Genomic DNA, 27,500 nt, shown 5'->3' on the forward strand with positions numbered 1-27,500 from the left:
TTTTATCCATTTTAATATTTGACATGACCAGCTTTTGCATCTCTCTGGCATACAGCATATCAATATATTTCCTGACTAATGTTATCCCATGCCTTTTCAAGCTAATGTATTAAAAAAGATCTGATCTATTGTACATAAACAACTGAAACCTCTTAAATGTCTTAAAACCAGATAAATATATATTATCTTCACATCTTTACATTATATAGAGGAAGAAAAAATACATATATATATATATATATATATTCTTTTAAAAAAATTAATTCACCAATATAACTGTTATATAACGAATTATTCAATATAATTTTTTTTCCTTTTGCTAAATTCCTGAGATGTTGATTTATGACACACAATTACATAAGGATTTAAATAGCCGTTACAAAATACTATCATAGAGTGCAGACAAGATGCCAAGTTTTAATTTTGAACTTTGATCCTGATGTGATTGCCATCCAACCTATGAAGAGTAGCTGGATGACAGTGATGTTGCCAATAGAGAAGTGTTTCACAGATAAAAGTGAGGTGACGTGTCTATACATTCACATGATGTCGCTAAGAAGGACATTATTTTGTGTATTTGGTGTAAAGCAAACAAGTCAGTTTGTACAAAGCTCACCATTCTCAAAAAGCCAGGTGTGCTCTGATTGGCCAGTTATCCAGTGTCTTGCCTTTGGCCCATAGTCTCTCTCTAGACTACTCTCCAGGTCCAGGATACAGTCCTCCATAAATGCCCTGAACACACTCTAATATTTAGGTTGAACTGTTCTGGAACAGTGTAGTAAATACAACTTAAGTGGCTTCACTTTCAACAACGACGCACAGCGTCTCCAGAACATGGCGCCAGCAACAACAACGCTGCAACGAGAACAATAGCCCCGCCTTCTTTCTTTGCTGCTCAGGTGCGTTTGAAAATAAACCCACTCTGTGATGTAGAAATGTGGGGGGCGTATTGAAACACGCCATTTCAGGGGGGTGCGGACTAGTCATAAAGAATATATCTCTCCGCAACTTTAGGGATCTTCTCTAAAAGCTCGTCGCACTCCGAAGAGAAAGGAAACTTCGCATCGCATGACCCCTCTGAAGCACTGAAAGTCTCATTAAAGGCATCCAACCCACAGTCACAGGCTGTTCTTTTGCTGTGGTCTGCGTCCGTAGATCTCGTACCGTCTCCTCCAGCAGCACCCTGGTGTATGGTGAGCACCGCTTCATTCAGCACATAATGAAAAGGGAAGCGCGGGCGGGTAATGAAGTCTTAGACGAGCTTCCATGTCCGCGACCGCTCGCGCCGTGAGCTTTGGTAATTGGCGCATGACCTACTCCTCCATCGAGTTGTAATGTCACAATTTGTGTGTGATGCACAAATCCAATTAAGTCGGAGTGCTGCGCCGAGTTCTCCTGATGGAGGCTCAAGGTGCCCTCCACAGCGATACCGCGTGTGCGCGGACGCCACTGGAAGCCTGGAAGAGCCACATCGCAAATTGGTGAGATCAGAGAGATTATTAGACGTATCCGTGTGGGCTGGTCGCACCGGCCCTTTAAGAGCAGATTAGATGAAGTTAACAGATGAAATGAACATCTCGTTTGTGCTGCGGACACAACTAAAAAGCAGATTTTTATGCAAAACAGCGTTTAAAAGACGCTAAGATAGGAGGAAGCAGTCCGTGGACTAAACATTTGTTACACCAAGGCTTGGAACGATAATGAGTTTAGCTTGAAACGCTTAATTAAGGCAAGTTCAAATGGAACACTGGCAAAATCGAGGAAATTGAGATCCACTTCAAACGAAGCTCTTTTGCGTTCTTCGTTTGATGGAAGTCTGAAAGGCTGAGTGACGGTTTCTGAACATCGGGACTCCCCCACGCTGCCGGAGGCGGGGTTTAGATTGATGCAGCCTATAAGTTTGATTAAAAACAATGGTTTATTTATTGTAGACCTTCGCTTTAGAAGAAGAAGAACAACAGAAGCAGCAGTATGGTGTAATATTATTTCGCTTGCTACCTTCTTTGCATGGCTTTGGAAAACTTGCATCTGATGTTTCTCAACGCGGGTCATTAACACAAGCTTTGTTTGTATGAATTAAAAAGTCTTCGTGAGCGATCGTACAGGTGTGTGTATATCTGTGACAGCTTAACCACATTTTTATATATATATATATATATATATATATATATATATATATATATATATATATATATATATTATTTAAATTTATTTATTTATTTATTTTTGTTAAAATATTTTAAATAACACACTGCGTGTCTTTAAAAGACAGCATGTATTTGTCCTTCAAAGAACCATTACTATGTCTAGACAGGAAGTATATATTGATTTTTAAAATAATTTTTTTTTTTGTTATTATTATTTGTGAATTAATAGATGAGTTAACATTATTATTATTATGTCCAGACGGAATATGCTGATTTATACATCTTAATTTACTTTACGTAACTTACTTTTAATTTTATTTTGACTGTGAGTAAATAGATTATTTTATTTTGGTAAAAAAAAGTTAACATTACTATGTCCATCAATATTTGGATTAAAAAAAAATATATATATATATATATATATATATATATATATATATATATATATATATATATATATATATATAGTATTTTTAAAATGAGCCAACATACTTTTTTTTGGATTTGTAAGTGAAAAGGTGTCATTTTTCCAATAAATTTTGAGAAAAAAAAATTGAATCAATTTATGTTTTGCGTAAATTGAATGATTTACATAATAAAGAGGTAGTAAATATGTTATTTTGCATCAGATTTTTGGTAATCGAGCATCTTCACCTTTCATATATAATAAGGCCAGACTTTCTTTCAGTGTTCTTTCTGTCCTTGATTATCTCACTGAAGATTCAATGAAGGTCATTTTCTTCTGTAAGAACAGTAAAAGTATGCACATGCCAATTTTTGCTTTAAGTTTTTATTTTCCTTTTGAAAGTTTGATATTTAAACCTTAACTTTGATGAATAATTAAAACGTGTAAAAAATAAATTAAATAACGAACCAAATTAAGTTACATATCACCTTTGGAGCCTGGTAGTTTATTGGTACGACACTGATTTCCGTCAGTATTCTTGACCAAAGTGTGGAAGCTCTAAAGAATTAATTTGGAGACAGTGATGAAGCTATTAGCAGCGCAGCAGATAACACACACCGTAATTAAGCTGTTCAGAGACGCTCGCTGCTCAGTTTGATATCCTTTGCATTTTTAAATTTGTTTGCTCTTTGCACTTTGGTTTTAGTTTTATGGAGTTTTCCATTTATAATTTTTTTCACTTTCACTTAGGGGTTGGAATTTTTTTAAGCAGCTCTAGATCCAATACCAGAAGTCATAATCCTATTCCAAAATGATTCTTTGTCATTTTTATTTTATTTTTATTGCATATATATATATATATATATATATATATATATATATATATATATATATATATATATATATATATATATATGTCTGTGTGTGTGTGTGTGTGTGTGTGCGTGCATGCATGCATGCATGCATGTGTGTGTGTATATATATAAATGAATTAGACAAAATATTTCAGGTAGAAACCCATAAACATTATTTACTTATGTACGTATGCACACACACACACACCTAGTTATATTTATATATGTATATATATATATATATATATATATATATATATATATATATATATATATGTGTGTGTGTGTGTGTGTCTGTGTGTGTATATACATATATATATATATATATATATATATATATATATATATATATATATATATATATATAATGTGTGTATATACTGTACATATATATATACACACACACATATATATGCAGTATATATATATATATATATATATATATATATATAAGTATATATGTATATATGTTTTACATGTATGTTTGATATGTATTCCTTGTCTTATTATTGTTTGAGATGTACAGAGATGTATATAGAGTATAATACTGAAGCGTAATGAAGCATCCTAGAACAACTGTCACATTCAGAGAAACATTATAACACTGATCAACAACAGCACATCTAGCAAGGGATTCATCGCTGTATCTTGAATAGCTCGTGTCTCAGCAGTTCCTCAAGACCGGCAAACTGCTGGAAGAGGATCTTTATCTATCGACTGTCCGACCGGTGACCTTTATAAAGCCCCCAGGAAGCAAAGGTCGCCTCTATTCTGAGGAGAACGGCGAGTTGTATTTATTGTGGCAGGAGCAGGACTAAGACGCGGCTGTCATCTCACACAATTACCCTCTGATCCCAGAGACAGAAGCAGCGCTCGGAGCCGTCCTCGGCAGAAAACAAAGCCATGAGCCATGTTCACGCTGAGACCGTGACGTCACCGCAGCCGTTCACCGCTGATTACCTCCCAATAAATAATACAGAGGTTTAATTGCGGCGTGAGGAAGCTGAAGCCTTCAGTGATGTCTCTGTGAGGGGCCGTAACCTCAATTACAAACCGCTTTAGAGCGCGCCAAACAAGATTCAGACTGCAAATGAAGTCCATCAAATGCTGTTTATTTATTGTGAAGGGCCACAGAGGGCGAGAGAACGTCTTTTTCTGCCATCAGAATGCTTCCTTTCAAAAACACACGTCTGTTTTAATGCGTTCACCTCAGAATAGAGCTGTTCCGCCGCAGCCAGGATTTGGTTCTTTGACATTTTTCTTCATTTAAAGCAAGAAAACTTGACTTGAAACATTTTGGCTATCTGAAATTATTTAAAGCGAAGGGGTTGCGGGCCTAAGATTAATAACGCATGATAAAAGCGAACTAAAAAGTAATTAAAACTAGCATTATATCATAGTGTATTGTATTATATTATATTATAGAAATGACAATATAACAATATTGAATTATTCTTCAATCTAAGTACACATGAGAACAGCCGCTTTAGTGCTGTTTGGAGTTAGTTTGACAACTGCCTAAAGGTTAAGGAGTAAAAATTGCTAAAAAAAAATAGCTTTTAAAAAAAAAAACTAATTAAAGCTAAATAAATAAATAAATGTCAGACGCACATAAAATTAATAGAAAATATAATAAGAACTACAGGGGAAATTACTTAGCAAAACACTCTAAAAAAAACCTTTGTAAATTATAAACTTTATATTTAAATGATAAAAGTTAGAGGTCAGTGTTGCATTCACTAAAACTGAAATGAAAATAATTTAAAGCTATATAGAAATATAATCATAAAATATTCATTTTAAACTAAAGCTAAATGTAAAAATGCAATATGATAATAGTATATAATTATTGTGTATATTATGTGTATAATTAAGTAACAATAATCAAAGTTAATATTTGCTTTTATTAAAATGTATTTGTTCTTTATTTGATCAGAATGCACAAGAACAGAAGATCACGTGAATAATAATGTTCTGACTGCAGCTAAAGTCTGATAAGAAAGTTAAAAATGCGTTTGTTTGTTAGATAAGCAAACCTTTTACGTCCTCTATATTTGTTTTTATGCTAAATGCCGTGTATTATTTTCTAATAACAAAGGCGCCGATGAAAAGCGGTTTTATCCTTGACAGGTTGAGCTGAATCTAGTTTTATTGTCCAGAGTAAAAAGAAACATTATCGCTGTAAATGAAATAGTTTTGAAACTATGAAATGCGTTGAATTCTTCATATAGAAATAACTGGGGGTCCGGGCAGGGGCCGCTCGTACTTTTTAGGGGGCCACACGTTTTTAAAATTCGATTAACTATTTTGAATTGAGCTGCTGTCCCTTTAAAAACCGTCAGAATCAGTTTTTCACCCACCATTTTTTCAGCCATAACCGACTGTATTTACGTGAGATTAATAGCTAGTTTTAGGGCTAAAACGGTTCGGTAAGATGTGATTCCAAACTTAGGGGGGCCGAGCTTGTTGCCCCTTCATATAATGTATGTGGATTAAAGCTGAAAACCACAAGAGACCGTGTTACAGTGATTTCACCTCAGAAAAGAGTGTAATTAGGCATGACGTGAAGCTGAAAACCCTCTTAACTGCTGTAAAATCATTAGAATGGACTCTCGGGGCTCGTTTCTTTTATAAAATGGCAACAGCAGTAAAATGAAAGATAGTAATAATTATGAATTAAGTGCATTCGTAGCTAGGTATTTGTTATGTGAACCGTGCTTGCTGCGCGGTTGCCAAGCGTTGCTATGCAGATTCCAGAGTCTTCTGTGGATCTCAAGCAGTGGTATTATTGCAAACTAAACCTAAAACTAAGCAAAGGCAAAATAAAATACAGATGTTCAATGGAAAATTCAAACGAGAGCCTTGACAACTAAATGAAATTGGAGCACTTAAATTGCATGGACTAAAGCATATATAAAAATTAATAAAAAATACTAAATGAAATGAGTTTGAGTTTGTTACTAAAATACCTGAAATGAAAAATAAATACCTATTTTTAAATATATTATTTTGCTAAAAAACAACATGAAACAAAGAATTACTAAAACTAAACTGAAAATATTAAGTTTAATTTAGTGCTAAATCTATTAAACATGGACTAAAAATAAAACTAAATGGGGAAAAAAGGAGTAATAAAAATTACATAAGCACATAAAAATTACTAAAAGAAATGACTTGGTATTCAAATTATATAAAAAAATAAATAAATAGAAAAATATATATATATGTGTGTGTGTGTGTGTATATATATATATATATATACACATGTACACACACACACATATATATATATATATATACAGTATACACATATATACACATATTTACACACACATATAAATATATGTATATATTAAAACATTATAGACACATAAAAATTACTAAAACAAAATGACTAAAAGTAAAATAAAAAAACCCAATAAAAATTAAAGCTTAAAGTAAAATTGTAATAATAATAATACTAGTATATAATAGCATATAATAGAGAGAAACAGATCTTAGTGTGTTGTGTGTAGTTTGACAAACACTACTAATCACAATCCCAGTGACAGACTGATGAACTCTATCATTAACAAACGCTTCACTGCGTAGAAAACATCCCGTTAAATCCAGCACAGATCATTTGCCTAATGCTGTAGAAATCCCTCGAATAGTGAGAGGCCACAGATGTCCTAGAAGTACGGATGTTTACGCCGCCGGCTCGGCGAACGCAACCGGCTCGACCCTTAAGCTCAGCGGCGTCACCAAGATATATACCTGAGAGGGACGGCGGATAAAGAGCTTCGTCAAGGACGGAGGGGGAGAGGATGAGGTCAGGCAGGAGCTCAGAAGTGCCGTTCTCTGGCTGTATCACAGCCAAGGAGAGACTTCCTATTCATGTGCGCTAACAGCACTCATCGCATCCTCCTCCGGCTCATCTCATTGGCTCCCTGCAGGCACCGGTTATCAAAGCAGCCAATCGGAGGCCCCTGCCCTCCCTCTGGCTCTCGTGTGATTAAACAGAGAGTGGATTGCGATGCGGGCGAATGTGGGTCACGGTACAGTAGGTCTTATAATTACAGGAGAGCTGGATAACATCTATTATTTTGCGCTTCATACCTTACACACTCCAGCTCGCTCTCATTTCCTTCCTTTCACCGTCGCCTTTAGAAAGGCCAGTGTTTTGTGACTCGCAATCACTTGGACTGCATTTGAACAATATACGCTCATTTTTTAACTTTTGGGGTCGGTGAGATTTTCCTTTTCTTCGTTGAGGAAATTATTACAATTAAATTGATCAAAATAGGGAAGTTCATGAAGACAGCGACAGCATACGCATTTATAAAGTTGTTATAATGTTTTTTTTTTTATAAATGCTGTGCTTTTGAACTTTTTATTTGTCGTATAATCCAGACAAGATTAATAAAATTAGCATATTAGAATGATGCTGAAAATTCAGCAGGAATAAATAAGCTTTTTAAAATATACATAAATAGAAAACAGCTATTTTAAATTGTTGTAATACTTCACAATATTAGTGTTTTTATGGTATTTTTAATTAAATAAATGCATCATTGGTTAGCATGAGATACTTATGAACTTAAAAATGCACAAAAATCGTACTCACCCCAATCTTTAAAATAAAAAATTATTTTATTATTTTATATGTATTTTTTTAAGTTTTTAACATAGTAATGTAATAAGGTGCTTAAAGTGATCATCCAGTCAAACTAAATAAAACAAAATATAATTTAATATAATGTTAGGATGACAATTTGTAAAAAAAAAAAAAAAAAAAAAAAAAAAATTGTGGCGCCTAATCATTTTTATTAATATATAGCATATTAAAAATAGCATTACTATTAATTATCAAAACCCATTTTAAGCCCTTGAAAGGGGATATATTTCAGATATATCCCCTTTCAAGGGCTTAAAATGGGTTTTCATGCATAACATGTAATAATCTGTCAAACATTTATTGTATTTCTAACACGGGAAAATATGAATTTGTGAAGCTAAAGCTTTAAAAAAGTAAATAAATAAATAGCAGTAGTAAAAATAATGTACTATATTCATGTCGATTTTTTTTATTTTTACTGTCCCATCGCAGGTAGGTGATGAAGGAAAGAAACAATGGTTCAGCAGTGAGCTACACACAATAAATAAGACTTATGGAATAAACTGCAACAAAAAAAAAAAAAGGTTTTGTGTCAAAACAGCGCGGTTAAGAAAGCACAACTCATCAAAGGTGCTCAGCTAGAGGAGTCACTTGCCATTACTTTCAGCATTTGTGCATTATTTGATGGCTTCGGCGTCTCAGTCGATTTGTGCTAGCTGCTGCTAATGTACCTGTAGCCCGAGGCTTCTTTTCCTGTCTGCCATATTCCTTTTTTTTATCATCTTTATGCCTCCGCTAATGTTGCCTGCAGCGAATTGAAATATTGGCAAAGCTGTCCATGCATTTATCATACAGGAAGTATCTGCGGTTAGTTATCAGTTACGTTCTCGTTATAATTGTGTTTCGTCTTTTACGTATATTACGTAGTTAATCGATAGCCGCTGGAGCTGAAGCGTTGCGCTGTACTTGAGGTGTTCTCGATGTTCAGAGCTGATCCTGAGATGATGCTCCAGCTGTGTGTTCAGGCTTCTGGTCACATTACATTCACATTACATTAGAAAAAAACGACAATTCACATTACTTTTGACATTTTTGAATAGAATAGAGTTCTCATGTTGGCCTCGACAATTTTGGAAAAAATGCAGGGTTTATATTATATATATATATATATATATATATATATATATATATATATATATATATATATATATATATATATTTATTTATATATATATATATATATATATATATATATATATAGATATTTATTTATATTATATTATATATATATATATATATATTATTTTTATATTTTTATATATATATATAATATATATATATAATATATAATATATATATATATATATATATATATATATAATTAATATATATATATATATATATATATATATATATATATATATATATATATATATATATATATATATATTATTATTATTATTTGTTTTTTTTTTAAATTGTTTGATGTTTGAAATGCCACCTATTTAGTCAGACATTTTTAGATATTTTCACTATATATTTGTCTACATATTTACTCGCATTTAATGCATTTTTAAACTGATTTCAGAAACTAACACTGAAATTAAATAATATTTTACAAATATTTAATATTTTAAAATACAAAATGTTAAATAAAAAAACCCTGATATATGAGTTTAATTTAGTGCATACATTGAAATAAAAATAAACGCGGGAAAAGGTTAATAAAAATGACAAAAGCATGTAACATTACAAAAAAAAACACCTAAAAAATGTAGCAAAAATTCTAAACTAATTGAAACTAAATCAAACATAACTAGAAACAAATCCAAATGACAACCAAAATGACAAAAAAAATACCAAGAAAATTGTAGTTATAGTTATATTATAGTTATATAGAATTATAGTTTCCTTATATATTTCATCTTATTTAATCCATTAAAAAAAATGTCACCTCATTTTTTTTTTTAATAAAGAATAACATTATCTACCTAATGTAATATATTTATCATATTTTATGATACATATCTAAAACACCACCTATTTTATCATGAGTTTATTTTTAATATTTTTTCTCATTCTTTTAGTGCATTAATTTCTATTTCTGTATATTTAACAACTTCTTTTCAAAACTTTGTAGACTCCGTGTCCCAGAATGCACTGCGCGTTAAAAAATGTGCAATCCAGTTCAAATTCCTGCAAAGATGCGACCAATTAACAAATGAATCAATTAAAAGAGATCCATCTTCAGTTGTGAATTTTGTACAGCGCTTCTGAAGTTATTTTTACATGCCGCCCTTTCACAAAAAAGCACTGCGTTTTTATTAAGACGCATTCCTAAAAGAGTTGCTTTTTCCTCAGGTACGACACCATCACGAATCAATGGGAGACGGTGTCTCCGCTGCCCAAGCCCGTCCATTCGGCGGCCGCCACCGTGTGCGGCGGGAAGGTCTACGTGTTCGGCGGCGTGAATGAAGCCGGACGCTCGGCGGGCGTTTTACAATCTTACGTCCCCCAGACCAACACCTGGAGCTTCATAGAGTCCCCCATGATCGGTAGGTACTACTCTCCAACACCAGTTTGTTAATGGAAAATGAAAACCGTTCATTCGCGCTGCTGCATTTTCGCCCAAAGACGATTTAAAAACACGTGTTTGTCAATATGGCACCAGGAGGTGGTTGAGTATTCGTGGTCTGCCGTGGTGAAAGGCTTTTATGTGGTTGTTTGCTTTGCCCCGGGGCCTCAATCGTAGCAGAAGAACAGCAGGACTGATATGGCAGATCGGGACTCGCCATCTTTACTTGCAGTAGGAGGTTTTCAGGCTTCAATTAGCTCAGTGATTGCTGCGCTATGGCATCATAAAAGCCATTTCATAAACTAAATTAACTTGGTAATTAAATCAAGTTGCGTTCAGTACATAGAACTAGATAAACATGAAGAATAATCATGCGATCATCTTTACTTGATTGTTCGGACGCTTGAGTATAGGACCTTTGTGCAGGACCGTCACGTTTAATCAACATTCTTGCAGCTATTTCTAGATGAAGTTGTAAGTGTATGATTTTAAAGGGTTAAGTGAGGTTTAAACGGTTCATCACTGTTTTGAGAACCAGATTGTTACTTAAAATGTAACTATTGTGAAACTACAGTAAAATAAAGCGTATTATTTTACAATGTATATAAATATATTAACAATAAATTATATGAAAACCTTTCATGATATCTAATATTGCACAACGATGAATAATATTTTTTTTAATATTGGTTTAAGTTCATTTCAAATGTTATATATTACATAAATAATTAGTTGCATTTATGCAAGTTAACATATTTGGCATTATCTAAAAATACACATTACATTAAATATTCATTGATTTTTATGCCATATAAGTATTCTATTGTCATTTATTTATTAGTAAGTAGTAGTAAATGCCATAAAAAAAAAAAGTGTTCAAGATATCTAATGTTAAATGATAACGGACAAAAACTCTTCCAGCATTTATTAATCGTTGTTCCTGTTATTTGAAATATCAATACATTTTAAAAATGTTAATTCAGATGTATTTAATAAAAATATTAAAACAAATAATAATAATAATTTTATATAAAACTATTCAAATAAAAATAAAATACAATATATAATATATATATATATATATATATATATATATATATATATATATATATGTGTGTGTGTGTGTGTGTGTGTGTGTGTGTGTGTGTGTGTGTTTATATATTTATAAATAAATGCTGTAAAAAAAATTTTATAAAACCCTTATATTCACCCAGAATGAGAAAGTGCCATTTTACCACTGCATACAGAGAGGTGACGGCCTTACGCTCAAGGCTTTTAACAGGTTCATTTCTTCAAGGTCTCTGCATGATTGTGTTGTTTGAAGACCTGCGGTCAGTCGTAAACACTACTGAGCAAACACTAGTTCAGCCAGTGCCAACAGGACAAGCTGTCAGTGAAGGTCGAGCAGGCAAAGTGCCACTGGAAGTGCATGAAGCCACATGGACAGTGGGGAATTGATTGCAAACAATTGCTTGTACAAATTACACAAGATTGCAGGGCATCTTTAGAATACAGGCACATTAAAAAGCGATTCAGGGAGCCTCTGGACAGTCTGATGAGCGTTCACTGAACTGGCTCCAAGCCACGTCCACAGACATCCCTCAAACCTCCAAACTAAAGGGTAGCCAGTGTTTATAAAACACGTTTAAAGCATGTCAATTGGCCAGGCGGTACACCGAGACGTCTGTCAGAGTGCGAGATGGCTTTGACTGAAGTAGTCTCGCTTAAAATGCTTCAACTTGTTTATTGCGGACAGAAGGTTACTGCCGGCGTTCTCACCCCAACTCTCTAGGAACGCTGCTATTCAAACAACTCCTTTCCCCTTTCTTTAGCTTCTAATAGCTTTTCTCAGCCGCATTTCTCCTCTCCCGAAAATTGAGCGAGACACCTCTGTAAATTGGTGGCGCGAACTGTTGTTGTTGTCTCGTTTCGCTCTCAAAATCGGAATCTCTCATGTCTCCATTGTGCAAGATACAGGTGCCCCGTTTGATCGAAACCTTGAGACGTCTTGCCGGTGGCTAGAATTCAGCATCAAAGAAGAAGGCCGAGCTTTGGCGTCACATTCGAGCCCCTCGAGTAGCGAGAACGTGGGCCAAACCCAACAATAAGCTCTGCTGATAGCATCAGCGGTGGGTTTGAAACCGAGACAACAAACAGATAAACAGAGCATTGCGTGGGGTGAGATTAGGACTTAACGGACCTGATCCTACGGCGCCGGCGACTCAAAGTGCTTGCGAGATGCATAAAGCGACTCGGCACAAAAGCTGTCGTTTTTGTGAGGGGAATAAAGAGGGGGAGTGCCAGAACCGTGCTCTCGTTACAGAAGGCGATGCCTCCCCACGGGTTACGCCGCTGATCAATTCGACAACGCTTGCTGCGACTGGAGTGCTATAAAGAGAGGGCGTTATCTGGACCGTCAGTCAAAGTCGAGCGGTGGGGGGTTTTAATGAGAAGCACCTGGCAGTCACGCCGCCGAGCGAGAGCCCGTCTCGCACTTCCTTTTCAACCATTAAATCCATCCGCTGTTTTACAGATCGCTTCTGCGCTCGGCTTCTCAAGCGTCAGTCGAAGGTGCGAGGGGAAAAAAAAACAAAACAAAACCTTGAACGCAGCCACGTGAATTATTCATAGGTGTAATAAATTGGCCCAGCTGTAATCGTTTGGGAGACAATTTCTCTGTCAGAAAGCGAAGGCTGATAGCCTCTCTCTTGCATTCGGCTTGACGACCTTTTCCGTGTTCACGACCGTGCGTCGGGCTGTCAGTCATTTGCCCGCTCATGAAAAGATGTGATTATTTCTGTTTCTTGGCCATTTACCCTGTGTGAAGAAGGATGGAGTGAGTAAAACCTGTCACGTTGTGAAGGGTCTACAGAGGTGATTTCCTCTGTATGGAATCATTAGACGAAGCGGGCGCCATATATATATATATATATATCTTTTTTGCCGTCATTTGTCATTCCCCGCTTAATAATGTAAAGCATAAAGGATACAGGGACGTGGGAAATAGAACGTGGCAGCAAACAGTCTGGGAGAATCAAATGCATTACGAATGGTGCTTCAAATCCGATTTCGAAAGATTGCGGACTGACACAGAACCCAAGTCCGTAATCTACCTCATTAATTATCCGAAACTTCCCTAAAGAACATTGCGAAGCCTCGGCGATAAGGATGTAGGCATCCCAGAAGCTGTATGATTTACTCGTAGCTCTGAAAAGCACCACACATCTTGCATTGAGCATAATGCGTAAGATAACGCCCCAAACAGCGCCTTTATTCCAAGGCAAAAATTCATCAACGTACATCAGAGGAGTAACTTCTATCTGTTGTTCTCTTTCCTCCTGTGCTCCTTTCGGTCTTATTTAGATAACAAGTACGCTCCCGCTGTGAGCCTCAATGGTTTTATCTTCATCCTGGGAGGAGCCTATGCCCGAGCCACCACTATCTACGACCCAGACAAGGGCAACATCAAAGCCGGCCCCAACATGAATCACTCCAGGCAGTTCTGCAGGTTTGTCTAATGAACAGTAGATTGCGCTACACGATGCAATAAACGATTACAAATGGTCTCTTGTTGTTCTTCCCCCAGCGCGGCGATCCTGGACGGCAAGATCTATGCAACGGGAGGGATCGTGAGCAGCGAGGGACCAGCGCTGGGCAACATGGAGACCTTCGACCCTTGCACAAACACGTGGACGCTTTTGCAGAATCTGCCGTGTCCGCTTTTCAGACACGGATGCGTGGTTATAAAGAAGTATATTCAGAGCGGCTGACGACGAGCTAGACTCTGGACTTCTCTAATGTCACGAACTGGCCTAAACCAGCCCATCGAGCTCCAACCAGCCAACCTGGGTGGAACGCGGTCGGACCGTCGCGGACGAGATTTAGAAAGAGATCCGTAGCGTAGCTCCCCCTCAGGTGTCGTGCCATTTGAACGGTATTCTAGGTCAGCCAAATGCAATTTTTTTTTTTTAACTCCCAATGTTTGAGTTGTACTTCTCCCATCATGTTTCTTTGATAAGGTTTCGGTCAAATCTTGTTTTTTTCCACTGGTAGTCATTTCATGAGATGATATGGGATTGTGTGTCGTATATAAAGATCAGTTGCATCATGAGGGGACTTCTGTAAGAAGCCAAAGGACGTCGATGCTAGTCATGTTGCCCTCCAGCGAGGGTCAGCGCTGCAGAGAGCCGGGATTGAATGAAGGCCCTCTTGGAACTCCAAAGCACAAAATACCAGAACCTGTGATGCCCAGAGGAGTTTCATTTCATTTTGTTCTGTGTAAATCATTCCACCTTTCTTTGTGGGTTTTATCCTTGCGTTTTATTCCAATCCACGAGCCTGCAGCCATGGCAGAATACGGATGGAGCAAGATGGATGGAGAAACTTTGTATTATAGGGAAGATATGTATATTTTAAAAACCAATGAAAATTGTGTATAAATGTTTTTAGAAAAGAAAAGAAAAAAAAAAAAAAATCAATGGATTGGACAATGTCTGTAAATCTGTACCCTACTGGAACAATTTACGCTATTAATGCTGAAATACATATCCAGAATTCTAAAGAAACAAATTTGACTGTTTATTTACATTTCAGTCATTTGTTCATGCGCCATTTTTGGCAAATTGGTAAAGATTTTTATTTTGGGTGAATGCCTATTCGTTCTAAAGTTTTGTGTTTTTCGTAACATTTAGAAAACGTGCCATTCCGTAGCCTTAAAGAAATGTCTGAAAAATGAAGCCATTAAAAAAATATTTTGAGGCGTAGCGGCAAAGATAAATGCTTTTGTAAGTCGAGAAATGCAAGTTATTTGTGAATGAAAATGTGCTTTTTTTATTGGTCATCCAGAACTGTTTGCTATATGCAATTTAAATTTTCCAATTTATGAACGCAGCACACTATCCAAAGCGTGTTCTAACCCTCATTACAAAACAAGACAGGACTCAGATTGAAATTGAAACACTAGAGCGACTTCAATTTGCACCTTTTATTCAAGTATATCACAGCAGTTTATTTCAGAAATTACAGTAAATATATCATTTCACGAAAAAAAAAGGACTGCAGGGAAGGACAAAACAATATGTGTGGTTTTGATTTGCTTCGTAGTAGTATAAAGGGAAACAAATTCTGGTATTACGAAAAAAAAATTAAATTGCCTCAACCTTGTTAATCATTAAGGGGTATAAATCTACTGATTAAATAGGATTAACTAAAAACCATTGGTTGCCCAGAAAAAATAACAAATAAAAAAAACATCTCAAACACTGAGCACTGACTTAAACTCCTGGACTTTTATACCAAAAACATCTGAGTTTAGAGGGTTTTATTTACCTACCTAAAGCAAAATGCTATTGTTCTATGGACTTCCTACCATCAGTCAAATAATCTGAATTAGACTCTGGTCAACCAAAGGTAATGAACTTTAACTTGTAGTCAAAACACATAGAACTACATAGACCTTCATGCCCACATTGTAACATTTTTTAATGCAGGATTTAAGAGTTAATTCTCCAAAAAATGTATTAGTGGTGCTTCTAAATGTGAAATTTCGTTTAACACGAATTTTTCGATTCAGGGCCAATTGCATTACGCTATGCAAAATAGGTTACGTCTTATATGAATTGGCATCAGCTAAAGCTCATTTCCCACCCCACCAAGCACAAGTGGTCAGCATTACAGTAGTTTCTTCAATGCTACACCAGTTAGGCATGTCGATGGGACTACAGGTGACGAAGAGGGACCCGAAAACGCACATTAGCCTCATGAACCTCCCTCTCATCCTCTACGGTGATTTAAAACAAATGAAAGAAGCAACAACCACCATCATCTCCACCCTTATGGAATAAATATTGATGTAGCAGAGACCTGAGACCAGTAAACCCCGTTTCTGAACGTCGTGCAACACCTGCTACAAAAATGTGCTACATCGTGTCTCGGCACAAATTTCATGTAACAACTTTTCCAATTAGTTTCGGTTGAACAAAACGCGGAACACATGACGACGTTTAATAATTTAATAAATAACAAATGGACAGGCAAATAGCACGGAGGAAAATGCGACTGCGAAATCAAAAACAATCATGAAATGGACCGAAGAAAGCAAGCGTTTCACAAACATGGCCGTTAAACTGCAAATCGTGGGATGAACATGTAGAAAAACTGAAATATACAGTATATATAACATTTCGGCGTTATTACAATGCCACTCTTTTCTCGGCTCAAACGCAGAACAACCCCCAAAAAACGAAATATAGCGTAAAAATGCGAACAAACCCGAGGATTACTGCAGCAGCCACATGATGTGCTCATGTCAGAGAGGTGATCCAGTACCTTAGCTTGAATTTCTGAAGGGCGCAGTGATATTACAGAGGTCAACAAATACTGTTTGTAAGTAAACAGGTCATTACTTTTGTCTCTTCGCATGAAAACAACTTGCTGAGGTAGCTGCGGTTCTGTCTCTCACACGCACTGCAGTAGTCCAAAGCTAACAGCTAACTCCTAGTTTTTTTCCTTTCTTTTGCATATGTCTTAAAAAGTGTTTTTTGGTTTTTACTCTTTTTTTTTTTTTTTTTTTTTTTTTAATTTAGTTTTTTATAGCACCGAATCCTAGACAAGGTCACGAGAACTCTTGAACTTGGATCAACGTTCTTTATAAAGCGATGAAAGCTGAGAGTTAAAAGTATGAGAGGGAGAACTCGGTTAATGCTTAGACGATGCCAAAATGGACAGAAATCAAGTTAATGCGACACCTAACAACATTAGACGGTACGAGTGAAAACAATGGAAAAAACTATAAAAAGGTCAAACAAAAAAAAATATATATTTAAAAAAAAACAACAAAAATATAGTAATGCTTTATGTTCAAAAATTCAGCACTGCCTAGTCTGCCATTTTAACTTCCAAAACATCACTTACTTTTACTCCAAATATGTTATGTTACAATAAAAATGGATGGCAAAAGAAAGCCACAATGTATAATGGAGCAACCTGACTCACAAACCATGAAGTGGTGACTCTGTGACTCGAGAAGAGATTGGCATACAGTTAACTACAACATACACCATTTTTTTAGTTTTTAAATAGTTTTGTAGCCCCTGTGGCTCGTCCATAAACATTGATAGTCAATATTCAGTTATGTTTTTAGCCTATTTCAAAGGTTTAAGGCACATGCCAGGCAGTGCAATCTCCAGAAATCTACTCGTAAATCCAGTTAAACCAGAAAAAAAAAGCCAAAAAATGGGTTAGATGGGTCTAAAAATAATACCATTCCTCTCCTAAAGGTCAATTTGAACCAAAATCTATCTGTTTTTCATTGGTTTTCTGCAAACATTATAGTCTAAATAAGGAGAACACAGTCTTATTTATCACAAGGAAAGGTTGGTTTACAATACAGAGGCCTTGCAAATCTTAACAATTAACACCAAGTAGAAAAAAAAACCAGACGTCCCTACAAAAACGTGTTGTTTTTTCCAGCAAGAGTATCTCTATGTGGCTAAAAAGTGTTGATAATCCCAATAGTGACAAGGGGTGACATCAGGGTGGATGTAGAAAGAGGACGATGTAGTTTATTTCCACAGTAAATGACCAGCCGACTAGCGCTGTAGGGCATCACAACGTCCGTACACAGTTTGCCACTGCTGGTGAGAATCTGTGTGTGTGTGTGTGTGTGTGTGTGTGTTTGCTTGCTTCCAGTAGATGGAGGCTGAGGTTGCTTTGTGACATCACACAATCTTTTATTTTGTACTGTTTGTGTTTTGTTTAATTTTCTATGAGAACAAGGAGCAGCAGACGACAAAAAAGAAAAAGAAAAAGAAACACCAAACAAAATAGCACCCAATAGCACCAAGAACGATCGTCGGCAATTGGCATGTAATGTGAGTTTACAAAAAACGAAACTAATAAAAAGGAAACCTCCAGGAGTTTGTGTTTGGTTCTGTAGACTGGTTCTGTTTCAGGTACCTGAGATGATAGCACCAAGGTCGCCTTTGTAAGCCTTTGTTTGTAATGTCTGCACCTTTTTTTTCCCTTCCTGCTGTTATTTGAGACCGAGGCGTCCAGACCTGCTCCGCGTTAAGGACTTGGCTCAGAACGTCGGCCTCTCCCTCTTGTATCAAAAGAGTCTCCGATCAAGTTTCTCTCTGAAAGCCCTCTATTCATCACAGGAATGTTTCGAAATGTTCAACTTGTCTTTCCATCGCCTGCAAACAAAAAAAGAACAGAAAGCAGCATTGTTACTTGCATATTTTGTTAAATGCGGATGCGATCAAATAGTGCCACATGATTATTTTATACATGTGTCTTAATATTCAATGGATGTTTTTAAAGTTTTGAAGGTCATGATTTGGATTATATATTTATTATATTGGAATATATTTTCTGTACACTAAAGTTCAAACGTTTTAGTCGGTAAAATTTGATTTTTTTAAAAAGATTCTTATGATCACCAAGGCTGCATTTCTTTAGTCAAAAATAAAAAACATTGTTTTCAGCTCAGCAGCCATTAGTGGTTTTGAGTGGCACATGAGCTCAAATCATTCTCATTTTCTAATAAATGTTGAAAACTTGTGGAAACCCTGATGCATTTATACAAACCCACAATGATGTGGATGCATTTCATCATTTGATAGCACTATATATTGAAATACAACATTGTGGGTTTTCTTTTTTTTTTTCTCTAATGGATTTTTTTCCTTCCTGCTCCACGGCAAGATGGGTAGATGGCTAAAGCTAGCAGTAAAATGTCATAATTAATTCAAACCATCACGGCAGAACATGAAGCAGTCAGATGTGGGTTGGAGGAGAAAGTTATTTCATGTAAAGAGGAACTAAATCAAAGGCGATCAGCTATCAGATTTTGGTTTGGAAGGAAGTTGTCCTGACGATGGGACAAGTTTCCAACATAAAATGATCTTTTCTTTCCCACAGGGCCAAAAACCAAAAAATAATTGCCATTTAAAGGGACGGTTCACCCTGATATGCAAGCTGTTCATTTATACAGTATGAGGGTGAGTGAATACTGACAGAAGTTTCGTTTTCGAAAGAATCTGTAAAGACGACTTTTAGACTAATGGGATTCTGCTGTGGGCGGAGCTACCCAGTGCAACATGACCAAAACGGTAACCAAATAACTTTTTCACACTGCATTTAGTTAGGACTCTACCTTCCGTTCTTCATCTGATATAGCAATTCTAATTCAGGTCAAAGTGTAACTAACAAACTCTTTCGGCACTGTACAATGTGCGAACAATTAACAAAATTGTGTTCAATTTCCGCCATCCTCTGTGGATCTCAGCTCCAGTCCAATGACTGCAAAAGATCCAACGATCTGACGGAGACCAGCGGATTAAAACCTAAACACATACAGCTTTTCCAGATGGTCTGGATTGCGAATCAGCCTAGAATTAATAAATACGACTCCATTAGGGTCCTCTCAAAGAGGAATTGGTACACAACATGCAAATTAGCCATCAGCCTCGCCGGCCATAATTCCTTAGAGCAATTCTAATCTGTTTCTGCTGGGCAGCTACCATTACTATTGTATTTGAGAACAGCGCACATAATTTCCCAGGAGGCCGTGCGAGAGCTCTCCACCATCGGTGCGCCGGAGTAATTTAAACACACAGCAGCTGTTCGCTGTGCTGTGTTCAGTCACTGTGTATCCATCTCCTCTGAGCCGCTGTCACACACACGACACATGACTGAACTGAACATTACGAGTCATTAGTCAGCATAGAGCTACTAGTTAATAATGGGATCGTTTTAATTGAGCGTTCTGCTGGCTCAGCATTTATTACAACAAATAATCGCAGATAAAACGTACAAAAGGTACTACAACATTTATATTTAAAATAAAATAAAACAAAACATACGCTTTCGAAATATTAAAACTAAATTAAATTAATTCTATAAAAATATAGTAAAAGGTTTGGGCTTATATCTAAATAAAATAAAACTGATGTATTTATAAGTAGCAAAAAAAAAATATCAGCACAAAAGTAATCAGAAATGTTCATAAATTCAAAAATACTATAGAAATATAACTAGGGCTGCACAATTAATTATTTTTAAATTAATCGTTCAAAATGGCAATTAATCATTTAAAATCCATGCACGTTATTCTTTGGTTGCCTCAAGCAATGGTATAAATATCATTCATTGTAAATTGTGATAGTAATTATTAATCTAAATTACAGTTTCAAGGAAATAATCAACAATTGTGATTTTTCTCATAGTCGTGAAACCCTGATTCTAACCCTAAAAACAAAAATAAAATTTTATAAAATAGATGGATTTATATATTTTACCTTAGCACTAAAAATAAAAATGAATGTGGCCTGGGTTTGTAAATCAGATCAAATAACTAAAGTTAAGAAAATATTATTTGGTGAAAGTGGGTAACCTGTTAACACGTGGAACTATTACTGCACAAAACCCTTTCTAAACTATGTGTATTTAGAATCGATAAGCTTGAGTGAGTAAATTGCTTGCAATACACCCATGTAATATATACATGAAATCTGATAAACTGCAAAATAAAATAGTACCCTTCATATGAGATCTTTGTAAACCAGGGCCATAAAGTCATGAAACGTCTTATTGATTTGTCTGTGTGTGTGTGTCACTCAACCTCTATCAGACGGGTCTTGTCATAGTCTCTGCGGTGCTGGTAAATACACTGGCTGAGCACCGAGTAAACTCTCTCCAGGTGATCCACACTGAAGCCGTCACTTTTCACAACCACCTTGTCCAACAGAGCCTGAAACACAGGAAAATAAAACACGATCAGACAAAAAAAAAACAAAGACATTTCTGTCACTTACTCCAGTTAATGTCATTCCAAACCTGTGTGGTGGAAATTCTGAAGACTGTTTTTAAAGCCCTTTTCCATCCAGTTACAATAAACATGGAGCAAAGCATTCAAACCTCAAAAACACCACAAAATCCATCAAGAAAATAGCTTATGACTCGAGCTTATTTCAAGTCATCTGAATTAATGTAACAGCTTTGTGTGAGGAAAAGACTCGAGTGAGTTCATAAGATGTTCAAAGAGCATTTTGAATCTTTTCAATGAATCATTTGATTAGGTTCATAGAACAGGACTGATCTGGTTCTTCAGTTCAACTCACTGGTTCATTGCTTCACAGCAGTTAGCAACACGAAACATTAATGGGAAACAACTTCATTTTTAATCTTTTTCTCATGCAAAGCCGTTTGTGAATGACTTTCATAGTGCTTTTGTGCCTGTTTTTGCTTAAAAACTTCATTGTAACTGCATGAAAAACCACATCAAGTCTTTAGAATGTTGTTTGTTGAGCTCCATGAGTTTGGACCAATATGAGGATGAGTAAATAACCACCAGTTTGATTTTTGGATGAACTACTCCTTATAAAATGAGCATACTGTACAGTTATATTTGAAACGCACTGCCAGATTTGCCAATGCATAAGTAATATTCTTAGCTCGGTGCTTATTAGTATTTGATTTGTTAATGGAAGGAATAGTGGCCACTAGAATAAGTCATTTTGTGTTCAAGTAAGATCTGGCTCTAAAGCAGGCATCTGGAAGTGAGGTAATGAATGAATCACATATAAACCTCCAACACGCATGCATCAAGCATTTCTGCAAGGTTCACGCTGACATACGAGCAGCGGAGTCTGTCTCTTTTACAGATTTTCGTGTAGAAGTTTGACCTGCACCTGCTAACAAATAACATTTCAGCCAAGCATTAAAGCCGCTGATGAATGTGCGTCCTGCGGTTTGCTTCGCTGCTGGAAAATGACTGTGGCGTCCGGAACAGTCTTGAAGAGGCTTAATTTGAAGCTGAAGTTTAATGACATTGTTATAGTTTCCAGAGGCCGCGCTACAAACACGCAGTGAAGGAAATGAGAGCTGACAGCTAATGCGGTGTGGAGGCAGGTGTGGAGGGAAACTCACAGATGCCAAATCCAGCTCATCACAGCAAACAACTCGGCCTCCTAAGAATAAAACCACGCTTAATCCGGTTCTCCAGAAAACACCATTTCAATTATTTTTTAGACACTTTAGGTGTAAAAAATTACAACAACTGTCTGAATGGATAACACAATTCTGGTTTTCCACTAGCAAATTAGTTTGTGATTACAGGAAAATTAAGAAGCATTTTGTAGACACAAAAAATAGCAATTGCTGGCTTGAAAAATACTTTATAATAACACACACACACACACACACACACACACATACATATATATATATATATATATATATATATATATATATATATATATATATATATACATATATATATATATATATATATATATATATATATATATATATATCGACTATATATACTTCATATATACACATATAATTTTCAGGACCTTAATTGAGAGACATGCCAATTTTTTTTTTTTTTAGCTACACTGAACTACCACCATTTTCAAGAGAAGTGGAAAGGATTCAGAACATAGACCTACTGCTTAACATACACGAGAACTGAATGCGCACACACAAAAATGGAAAAATAAATGAACATTAAATGAGAGGGTAACCTCCAGAAGATAGTTTGACCAGATGCACACCTGCAAACGAAACGACTGTGACAACACTGAGCTCCCAACACGTACAACCAGGAAGGGAGGTCAGCCATCTTCAAAAGCAATTAAGATCACGGCGACAGCTAATTAAGCCACATCATAATTACCTTCATTTCATGCGCGGCTCCAGAATGTGAGTATTTACTGTTTGCGCTGGGTTTAATTAAAACGTCTCAGACATCACAGTGGCCTTTCAATTGACATGTTCATCACAACGATCCTCCGGCCAATCGTGAGCTCATCAAGTTGTGCTGGGACAAGTTATTACTCGGACTGCACTGGTCTGAGTCAACATAAACAGTGCTGCTTTCTGATAAGGTTGGAGCCCGAAAGAACAGAGCGTGCCCAGATTAACAATGGACGGCAGTAATTGTGGACTCAGGTTTGGTTTTGGGGAGACGTTTAATGAGAAAACACATCCCCTGCGGACAGGTTTGAAACCGTATCTATGCTCACAAAGACAGCCCCTAAACAAATGAAAACATCCAAAAGTGTTCATTAAAAGCTACTGGAGGACATTGAAGGTAAATATCAGTATACTGAAAAGCAATAGCAAACAACCCCACTCCTCAGAAACCACTAAAGTCTGTAACAAACAGAGGTTAGTGACTTCATAAGATAGATAATCATGCTAAAGGGTTCATTCCAAAACTAAAATTCTGTAATTAATTACTTACCTTCATGTCGTACCAAACTCTTTGTATTGTTGTCTATGAAGGGACAGATACGTCTCCGATGTCATCAAAAATATCTTAATTTGTGTTTTGAAGATGAACGAAGGTCTTGAAGCAACATAAGGGCGAGTAATAAACAACAGAATTTTCATTTTGGGGTGAACTAACCCTTTAAATTAGACTAATTGAATGTTTGGCCACCGAAATGATTGCACTGAAAATAGCCAAAAAAGCCTTTTCGGTGTACATGGCGGACATACATGGGGAAAAACGCGAAAAAAACCACCAAGTGTTTGGTATTCGGCCTTCAGCCCAGTGTATCATTTTGTTCAGTTTTGGCTTCAGCCAAGAATTTTCATTTCAGTGCATCCCCAATAATTGAAATGGACAGAAGCGTCAGTTAAATTTTTTGAGTAGTGTCAAATAAATGCTCGTGCAATTGTGTCCTTTTCTATCATATTGCATTTCATTGTTTTTTATTATAACATTATTAAACATAAGTCCATAAAGTAAATGGTGTAGAAAAATATTCATGCAATTGTGTCGTTAGCTATCATAAGTTAATGTATTTTAGATTATTAGACACGTTAGGTGTTAAAATGTTAGATTACTTAGTAAGCAGAAGTAGTAGGTTTGCCAACATCTTGTATACATGTATATAGACTATACAGAAAATTACATGAATTAATAATTTGAATTAACTGTTAAACTGCTATTCTGAATTTATTGCAATATGATTTCTTAATGTTTAATTATTATTTAGATTACAAAATACAGTAAAATGGCATTACGGTGACATAATATTTTCTGAATGACAGGGGAGAAAATGCTAAATAATTAGTAAATAATCACACTTGACTAACGTGTCAATTACAGGGATTAGGTGTGGAGCTTGCCGTTTCTCTGGGTCGTTGCTTCGTCTCAGTGTCACTGACTGTGGGAGAACGGTCATGGATGGCAGATTCCCTCCATCAAACCTGAATAGAACGGTAATCCTAGCTTTAAAAGACTTGTTCACACAGTCCATTTGACTTTCACTTGAAGACTTGTTTTGTAATAACCTGACCGACCCAGACATCATTCCCTCAGATGGAGTGATACGAAGAACAAGCCGGTCGAATAACAGGAACATTTTCATTTTTCACAGCAATTTAAAATAAATAAAATTAATTAATTTTCATAAAGTATTCCCAGGTTCCCTTCAGTAACACCCAGAGAAATACCCCTATTAAAATTGCATTTAAAAACTACAAATATTACAGTAACTGCTGGATGAAGCATCACTTCTCCAGCCTACACAGACGCACAAAGGTCAGCAAGTTTGCTATGCAAAAAAATTAATGAAAAAATAAAGAGAAATAGACTGTTAGTCTGTTTAAAGAAAGGTCAAAACAGATTGATATGTTGTAGCAAAAGTAGATTTTCTCAAAACTTATTTAGTTAAACAATAGGCTGAGAAGTTATGCAACAAGATTTTTTTTTTTTTAACTGTTACACAATAAAATCCATGATATACTGTAAGTACTATTAGCTTTATGAACACAGAGCACGATGCTTTTAGACCTGACGTAATTCAAATAAATTATTACATTACACACACACACACACAATTTACCTGAATAACATTACTTCTAAAATCATTAAATAATAAAACCAATACTATTCTTAAAACTGAGGGCTATATTAAGTTATAAATAATGTTAAATAATAAATACGGTTAAATAATTTAGTCTGATTTTCTGAGCTCGATTCAGATTCAGACAGGCTGTGATTAAGGTAGAAATGTTCAGAGAAAGAGAAGCGCACTTGCCTGTTTTTAATTTTAATACAAATCTCTCATGTGCTCCAGCTGCAGAACATGTATAATAGATTCTATTAAGACAAACTGAAAGCTGAAACGGTCAAGTTAGAGAAGTGGAAGAAGTGATGCAACCGCTGTGGAAGATCCACAGGATGAACTGTGTAAAATTAAACCTCTGAGATCAATTTGAGACACACAAGGCTATATTGTGCTGCACTGGGTAATATTACTGTTTCGCACTGCTATGGAAAAGATTTTTCCTTTATTCCTAAAGAAAAGCAGACTTCAGAGCACAGATATTAAAAGAATAGTTCACCCAGTAATGAAAAGCACCAAAAAAGCACCACAAAAGTAGTCCAAACAACCCGGTGCAATGTATCCCTGCTCTCTGAAGCTACAGTGTAAGAAAGCTTTGTGTTAGAAACAGACAAAGGACTACTAAAGCTGTGTGGAATAAAAAAAAAAAATAAAAATGGCACCACTGGTTCTAACGTCTCTCTCAAGTGTGGACAAAATGACCAAAGTGCACACTGCCATAAAGAAAAAAACGAATATAGCTAAAAAGCTAAGAACTAAAACATTTATGTTGTGTCAACTTTATAAAACCCCCAACGATTGATACTCAAACTTCTAAAAGCTCTAAATTATTAACATGATTAAAAGCATATTTTACACAAACACACACACACACTTATATAGAGTAACAACTGATTTTTATATACCATTTATCCAAGCAGTCCGCTACATCGTTAAGATCCCATTCATTTACAATCTTTCAGAATTTCAGCGATATAAATATTAGCAATTGCACCAAAAGTTGCTTATTTTTGCTTATTTTGAGCATATACGTAACGGAGGTGTTTTTTTTTAAGTTTGAGCTCAATATTTCCACTATGAGCCATTAAAGCCTTTTCATTTTTGTTTGATATTTAAAAATATTCTGAAAGTGCAGCAAACTGACTATTCTGACTGATTATTTCACATACCAGGCTTTCCAGGGTTAAGAGTCTGCGCTGCTGAAGTCTTTGCATCATCCGATGCTTGAGCAACCGACACATTCAACATAAAATCAATTGCCTCTGGGCTTAATGTGACATGTATCAAACAAATTTAGCCCAGTACTGCCACTAAAAAAAGAAAAAAAAAAGTTTAAAAACACAGATTTAAGGTTTGAACTGCCAAATATAATAATGTCTTACACGGTCTGATGCGCTGTCCAAAATGTCAAATCTCCAACTCTTGTTCTAAAACGAAGGTTGGGGTTCGGCCAATCAGAACCAATTACATGTTTGGCTCTCCTGTTTGTCATTTCCAGTGACAGCAGAAGTACAGCAGTGATATTCTTAAACTGGCGTGACATTTTCATTTGGTTTCTTTGGAATGGTCCTGCATCTATTTTGTTTACTACCATGCATCAAAAAATAGAAACAAAATGGACCCACTATGGCTAATTAGCACATAAATGGCGTAATGCCTCGTCATCATAATGTCTAAATAAAAATGACTAGCATAATTTCTCGCATACCAAGACAGACGTTCAATAAACACCCTTTTCAACAGTCTGGATCGAGTGTAGTTCTCAGCTTGGTAAGTTTGGCCAAATATATCAAACACATGCACAAGCACGTTTTAAGTTTAGGCGAACAGTATCCTAGCATAGCACGCGTTTATGTTTGGCTAGCTCTGTACCATAGCAAAGTATGTGTTGCAAGCTGGCAGGATCTATTTCCTGGCATGTGTTTTCCATCAGTTCAGTCGAGAGCTAATTTATTTTAGCTCTCTTCACACTTAAACATTCGGTGTTGCTGAGAGAGCAGAAGTAAAAACTGACTGAAAAACCTCTCTGAAGAATACACTGCCTGAAACCAGGT

General features: G+C 35.9%; 2 protein-coding genes across 4 annotated transcripts in view; one reads left to right on the top strand and one right to left on the bottom strand.

Moving 5' to 3' along the window:
• Positions 1-15,148, top strand: part of LOC122325512 (kelch-like protein 29) — a 108,788-nt gene extending 93,640 nt beyond the window's left edge. The window contains exons 10-12 of the mRNA XM_043220549.1: positions 10,366-10,559; positions 13,943-14,087; positions 14,166-15,148. Coding sequence (XP_043076484.1) covers positions 10,366-10,559; positions 13,943-14,087; positions 14,166-14,349 — 523 coding nt within the window. The 3' untranslated portion in view covers positions 14,350-15,148. The remainder of the gene's footprint in view (positions 1-10,365; positions 10,560-13,942; positions 14,088-14,165) is intronic.
• Positions 15,149-15,548: 400 nt separating this feature from the next.
• The window catches only part of atad2b (ATPase family AAA domain containing 2B), a 75,436-nt gene continuing 63,484 nt past the window's right edge, over positions 15,549-27,500 (bottom strand). For 2 of the 3 annotated variants that reach the window (XM_043219319.1, XM_043219318.1), the window contains exons 27-28: positions 21,204-21,332; positions 15,549-18,774 (exon numbers count right to left, since the gene is read on the bottom strand). In XM_043219319.1, coding sequence (XP_043075254.1) covers positions 18,733-18,774; positions 21,204-21,332 — 171 coding nt within the window. In that variant the 3' untranslated portion in view covers positions 15,549-18,732. Of the gene's footprint in view, positions 18,775-21,203; positions 21,333-24,725; positions 24,806-27,500 lie in introns of those variants that run through there. The other variant, XM_043219320.1, reaches the window with a different exon arrangement.

Source organism: Puntigrus tetrazona, chromosome 20 (genome assembly GCF_018831695.1).
Source record: "Puntigrus tetrazona isolate hp1 chromosome 20, ASM1883169v1, whole genome shotgun sequence".
NCBI classification, from domain to species: domain Eukaryota; kingdom Metazoa; phylum Chordata; class Actinopteri; order Cypriniformes; family Cyprinidae; genus Puntigrus; species Puntigrus tetrazona.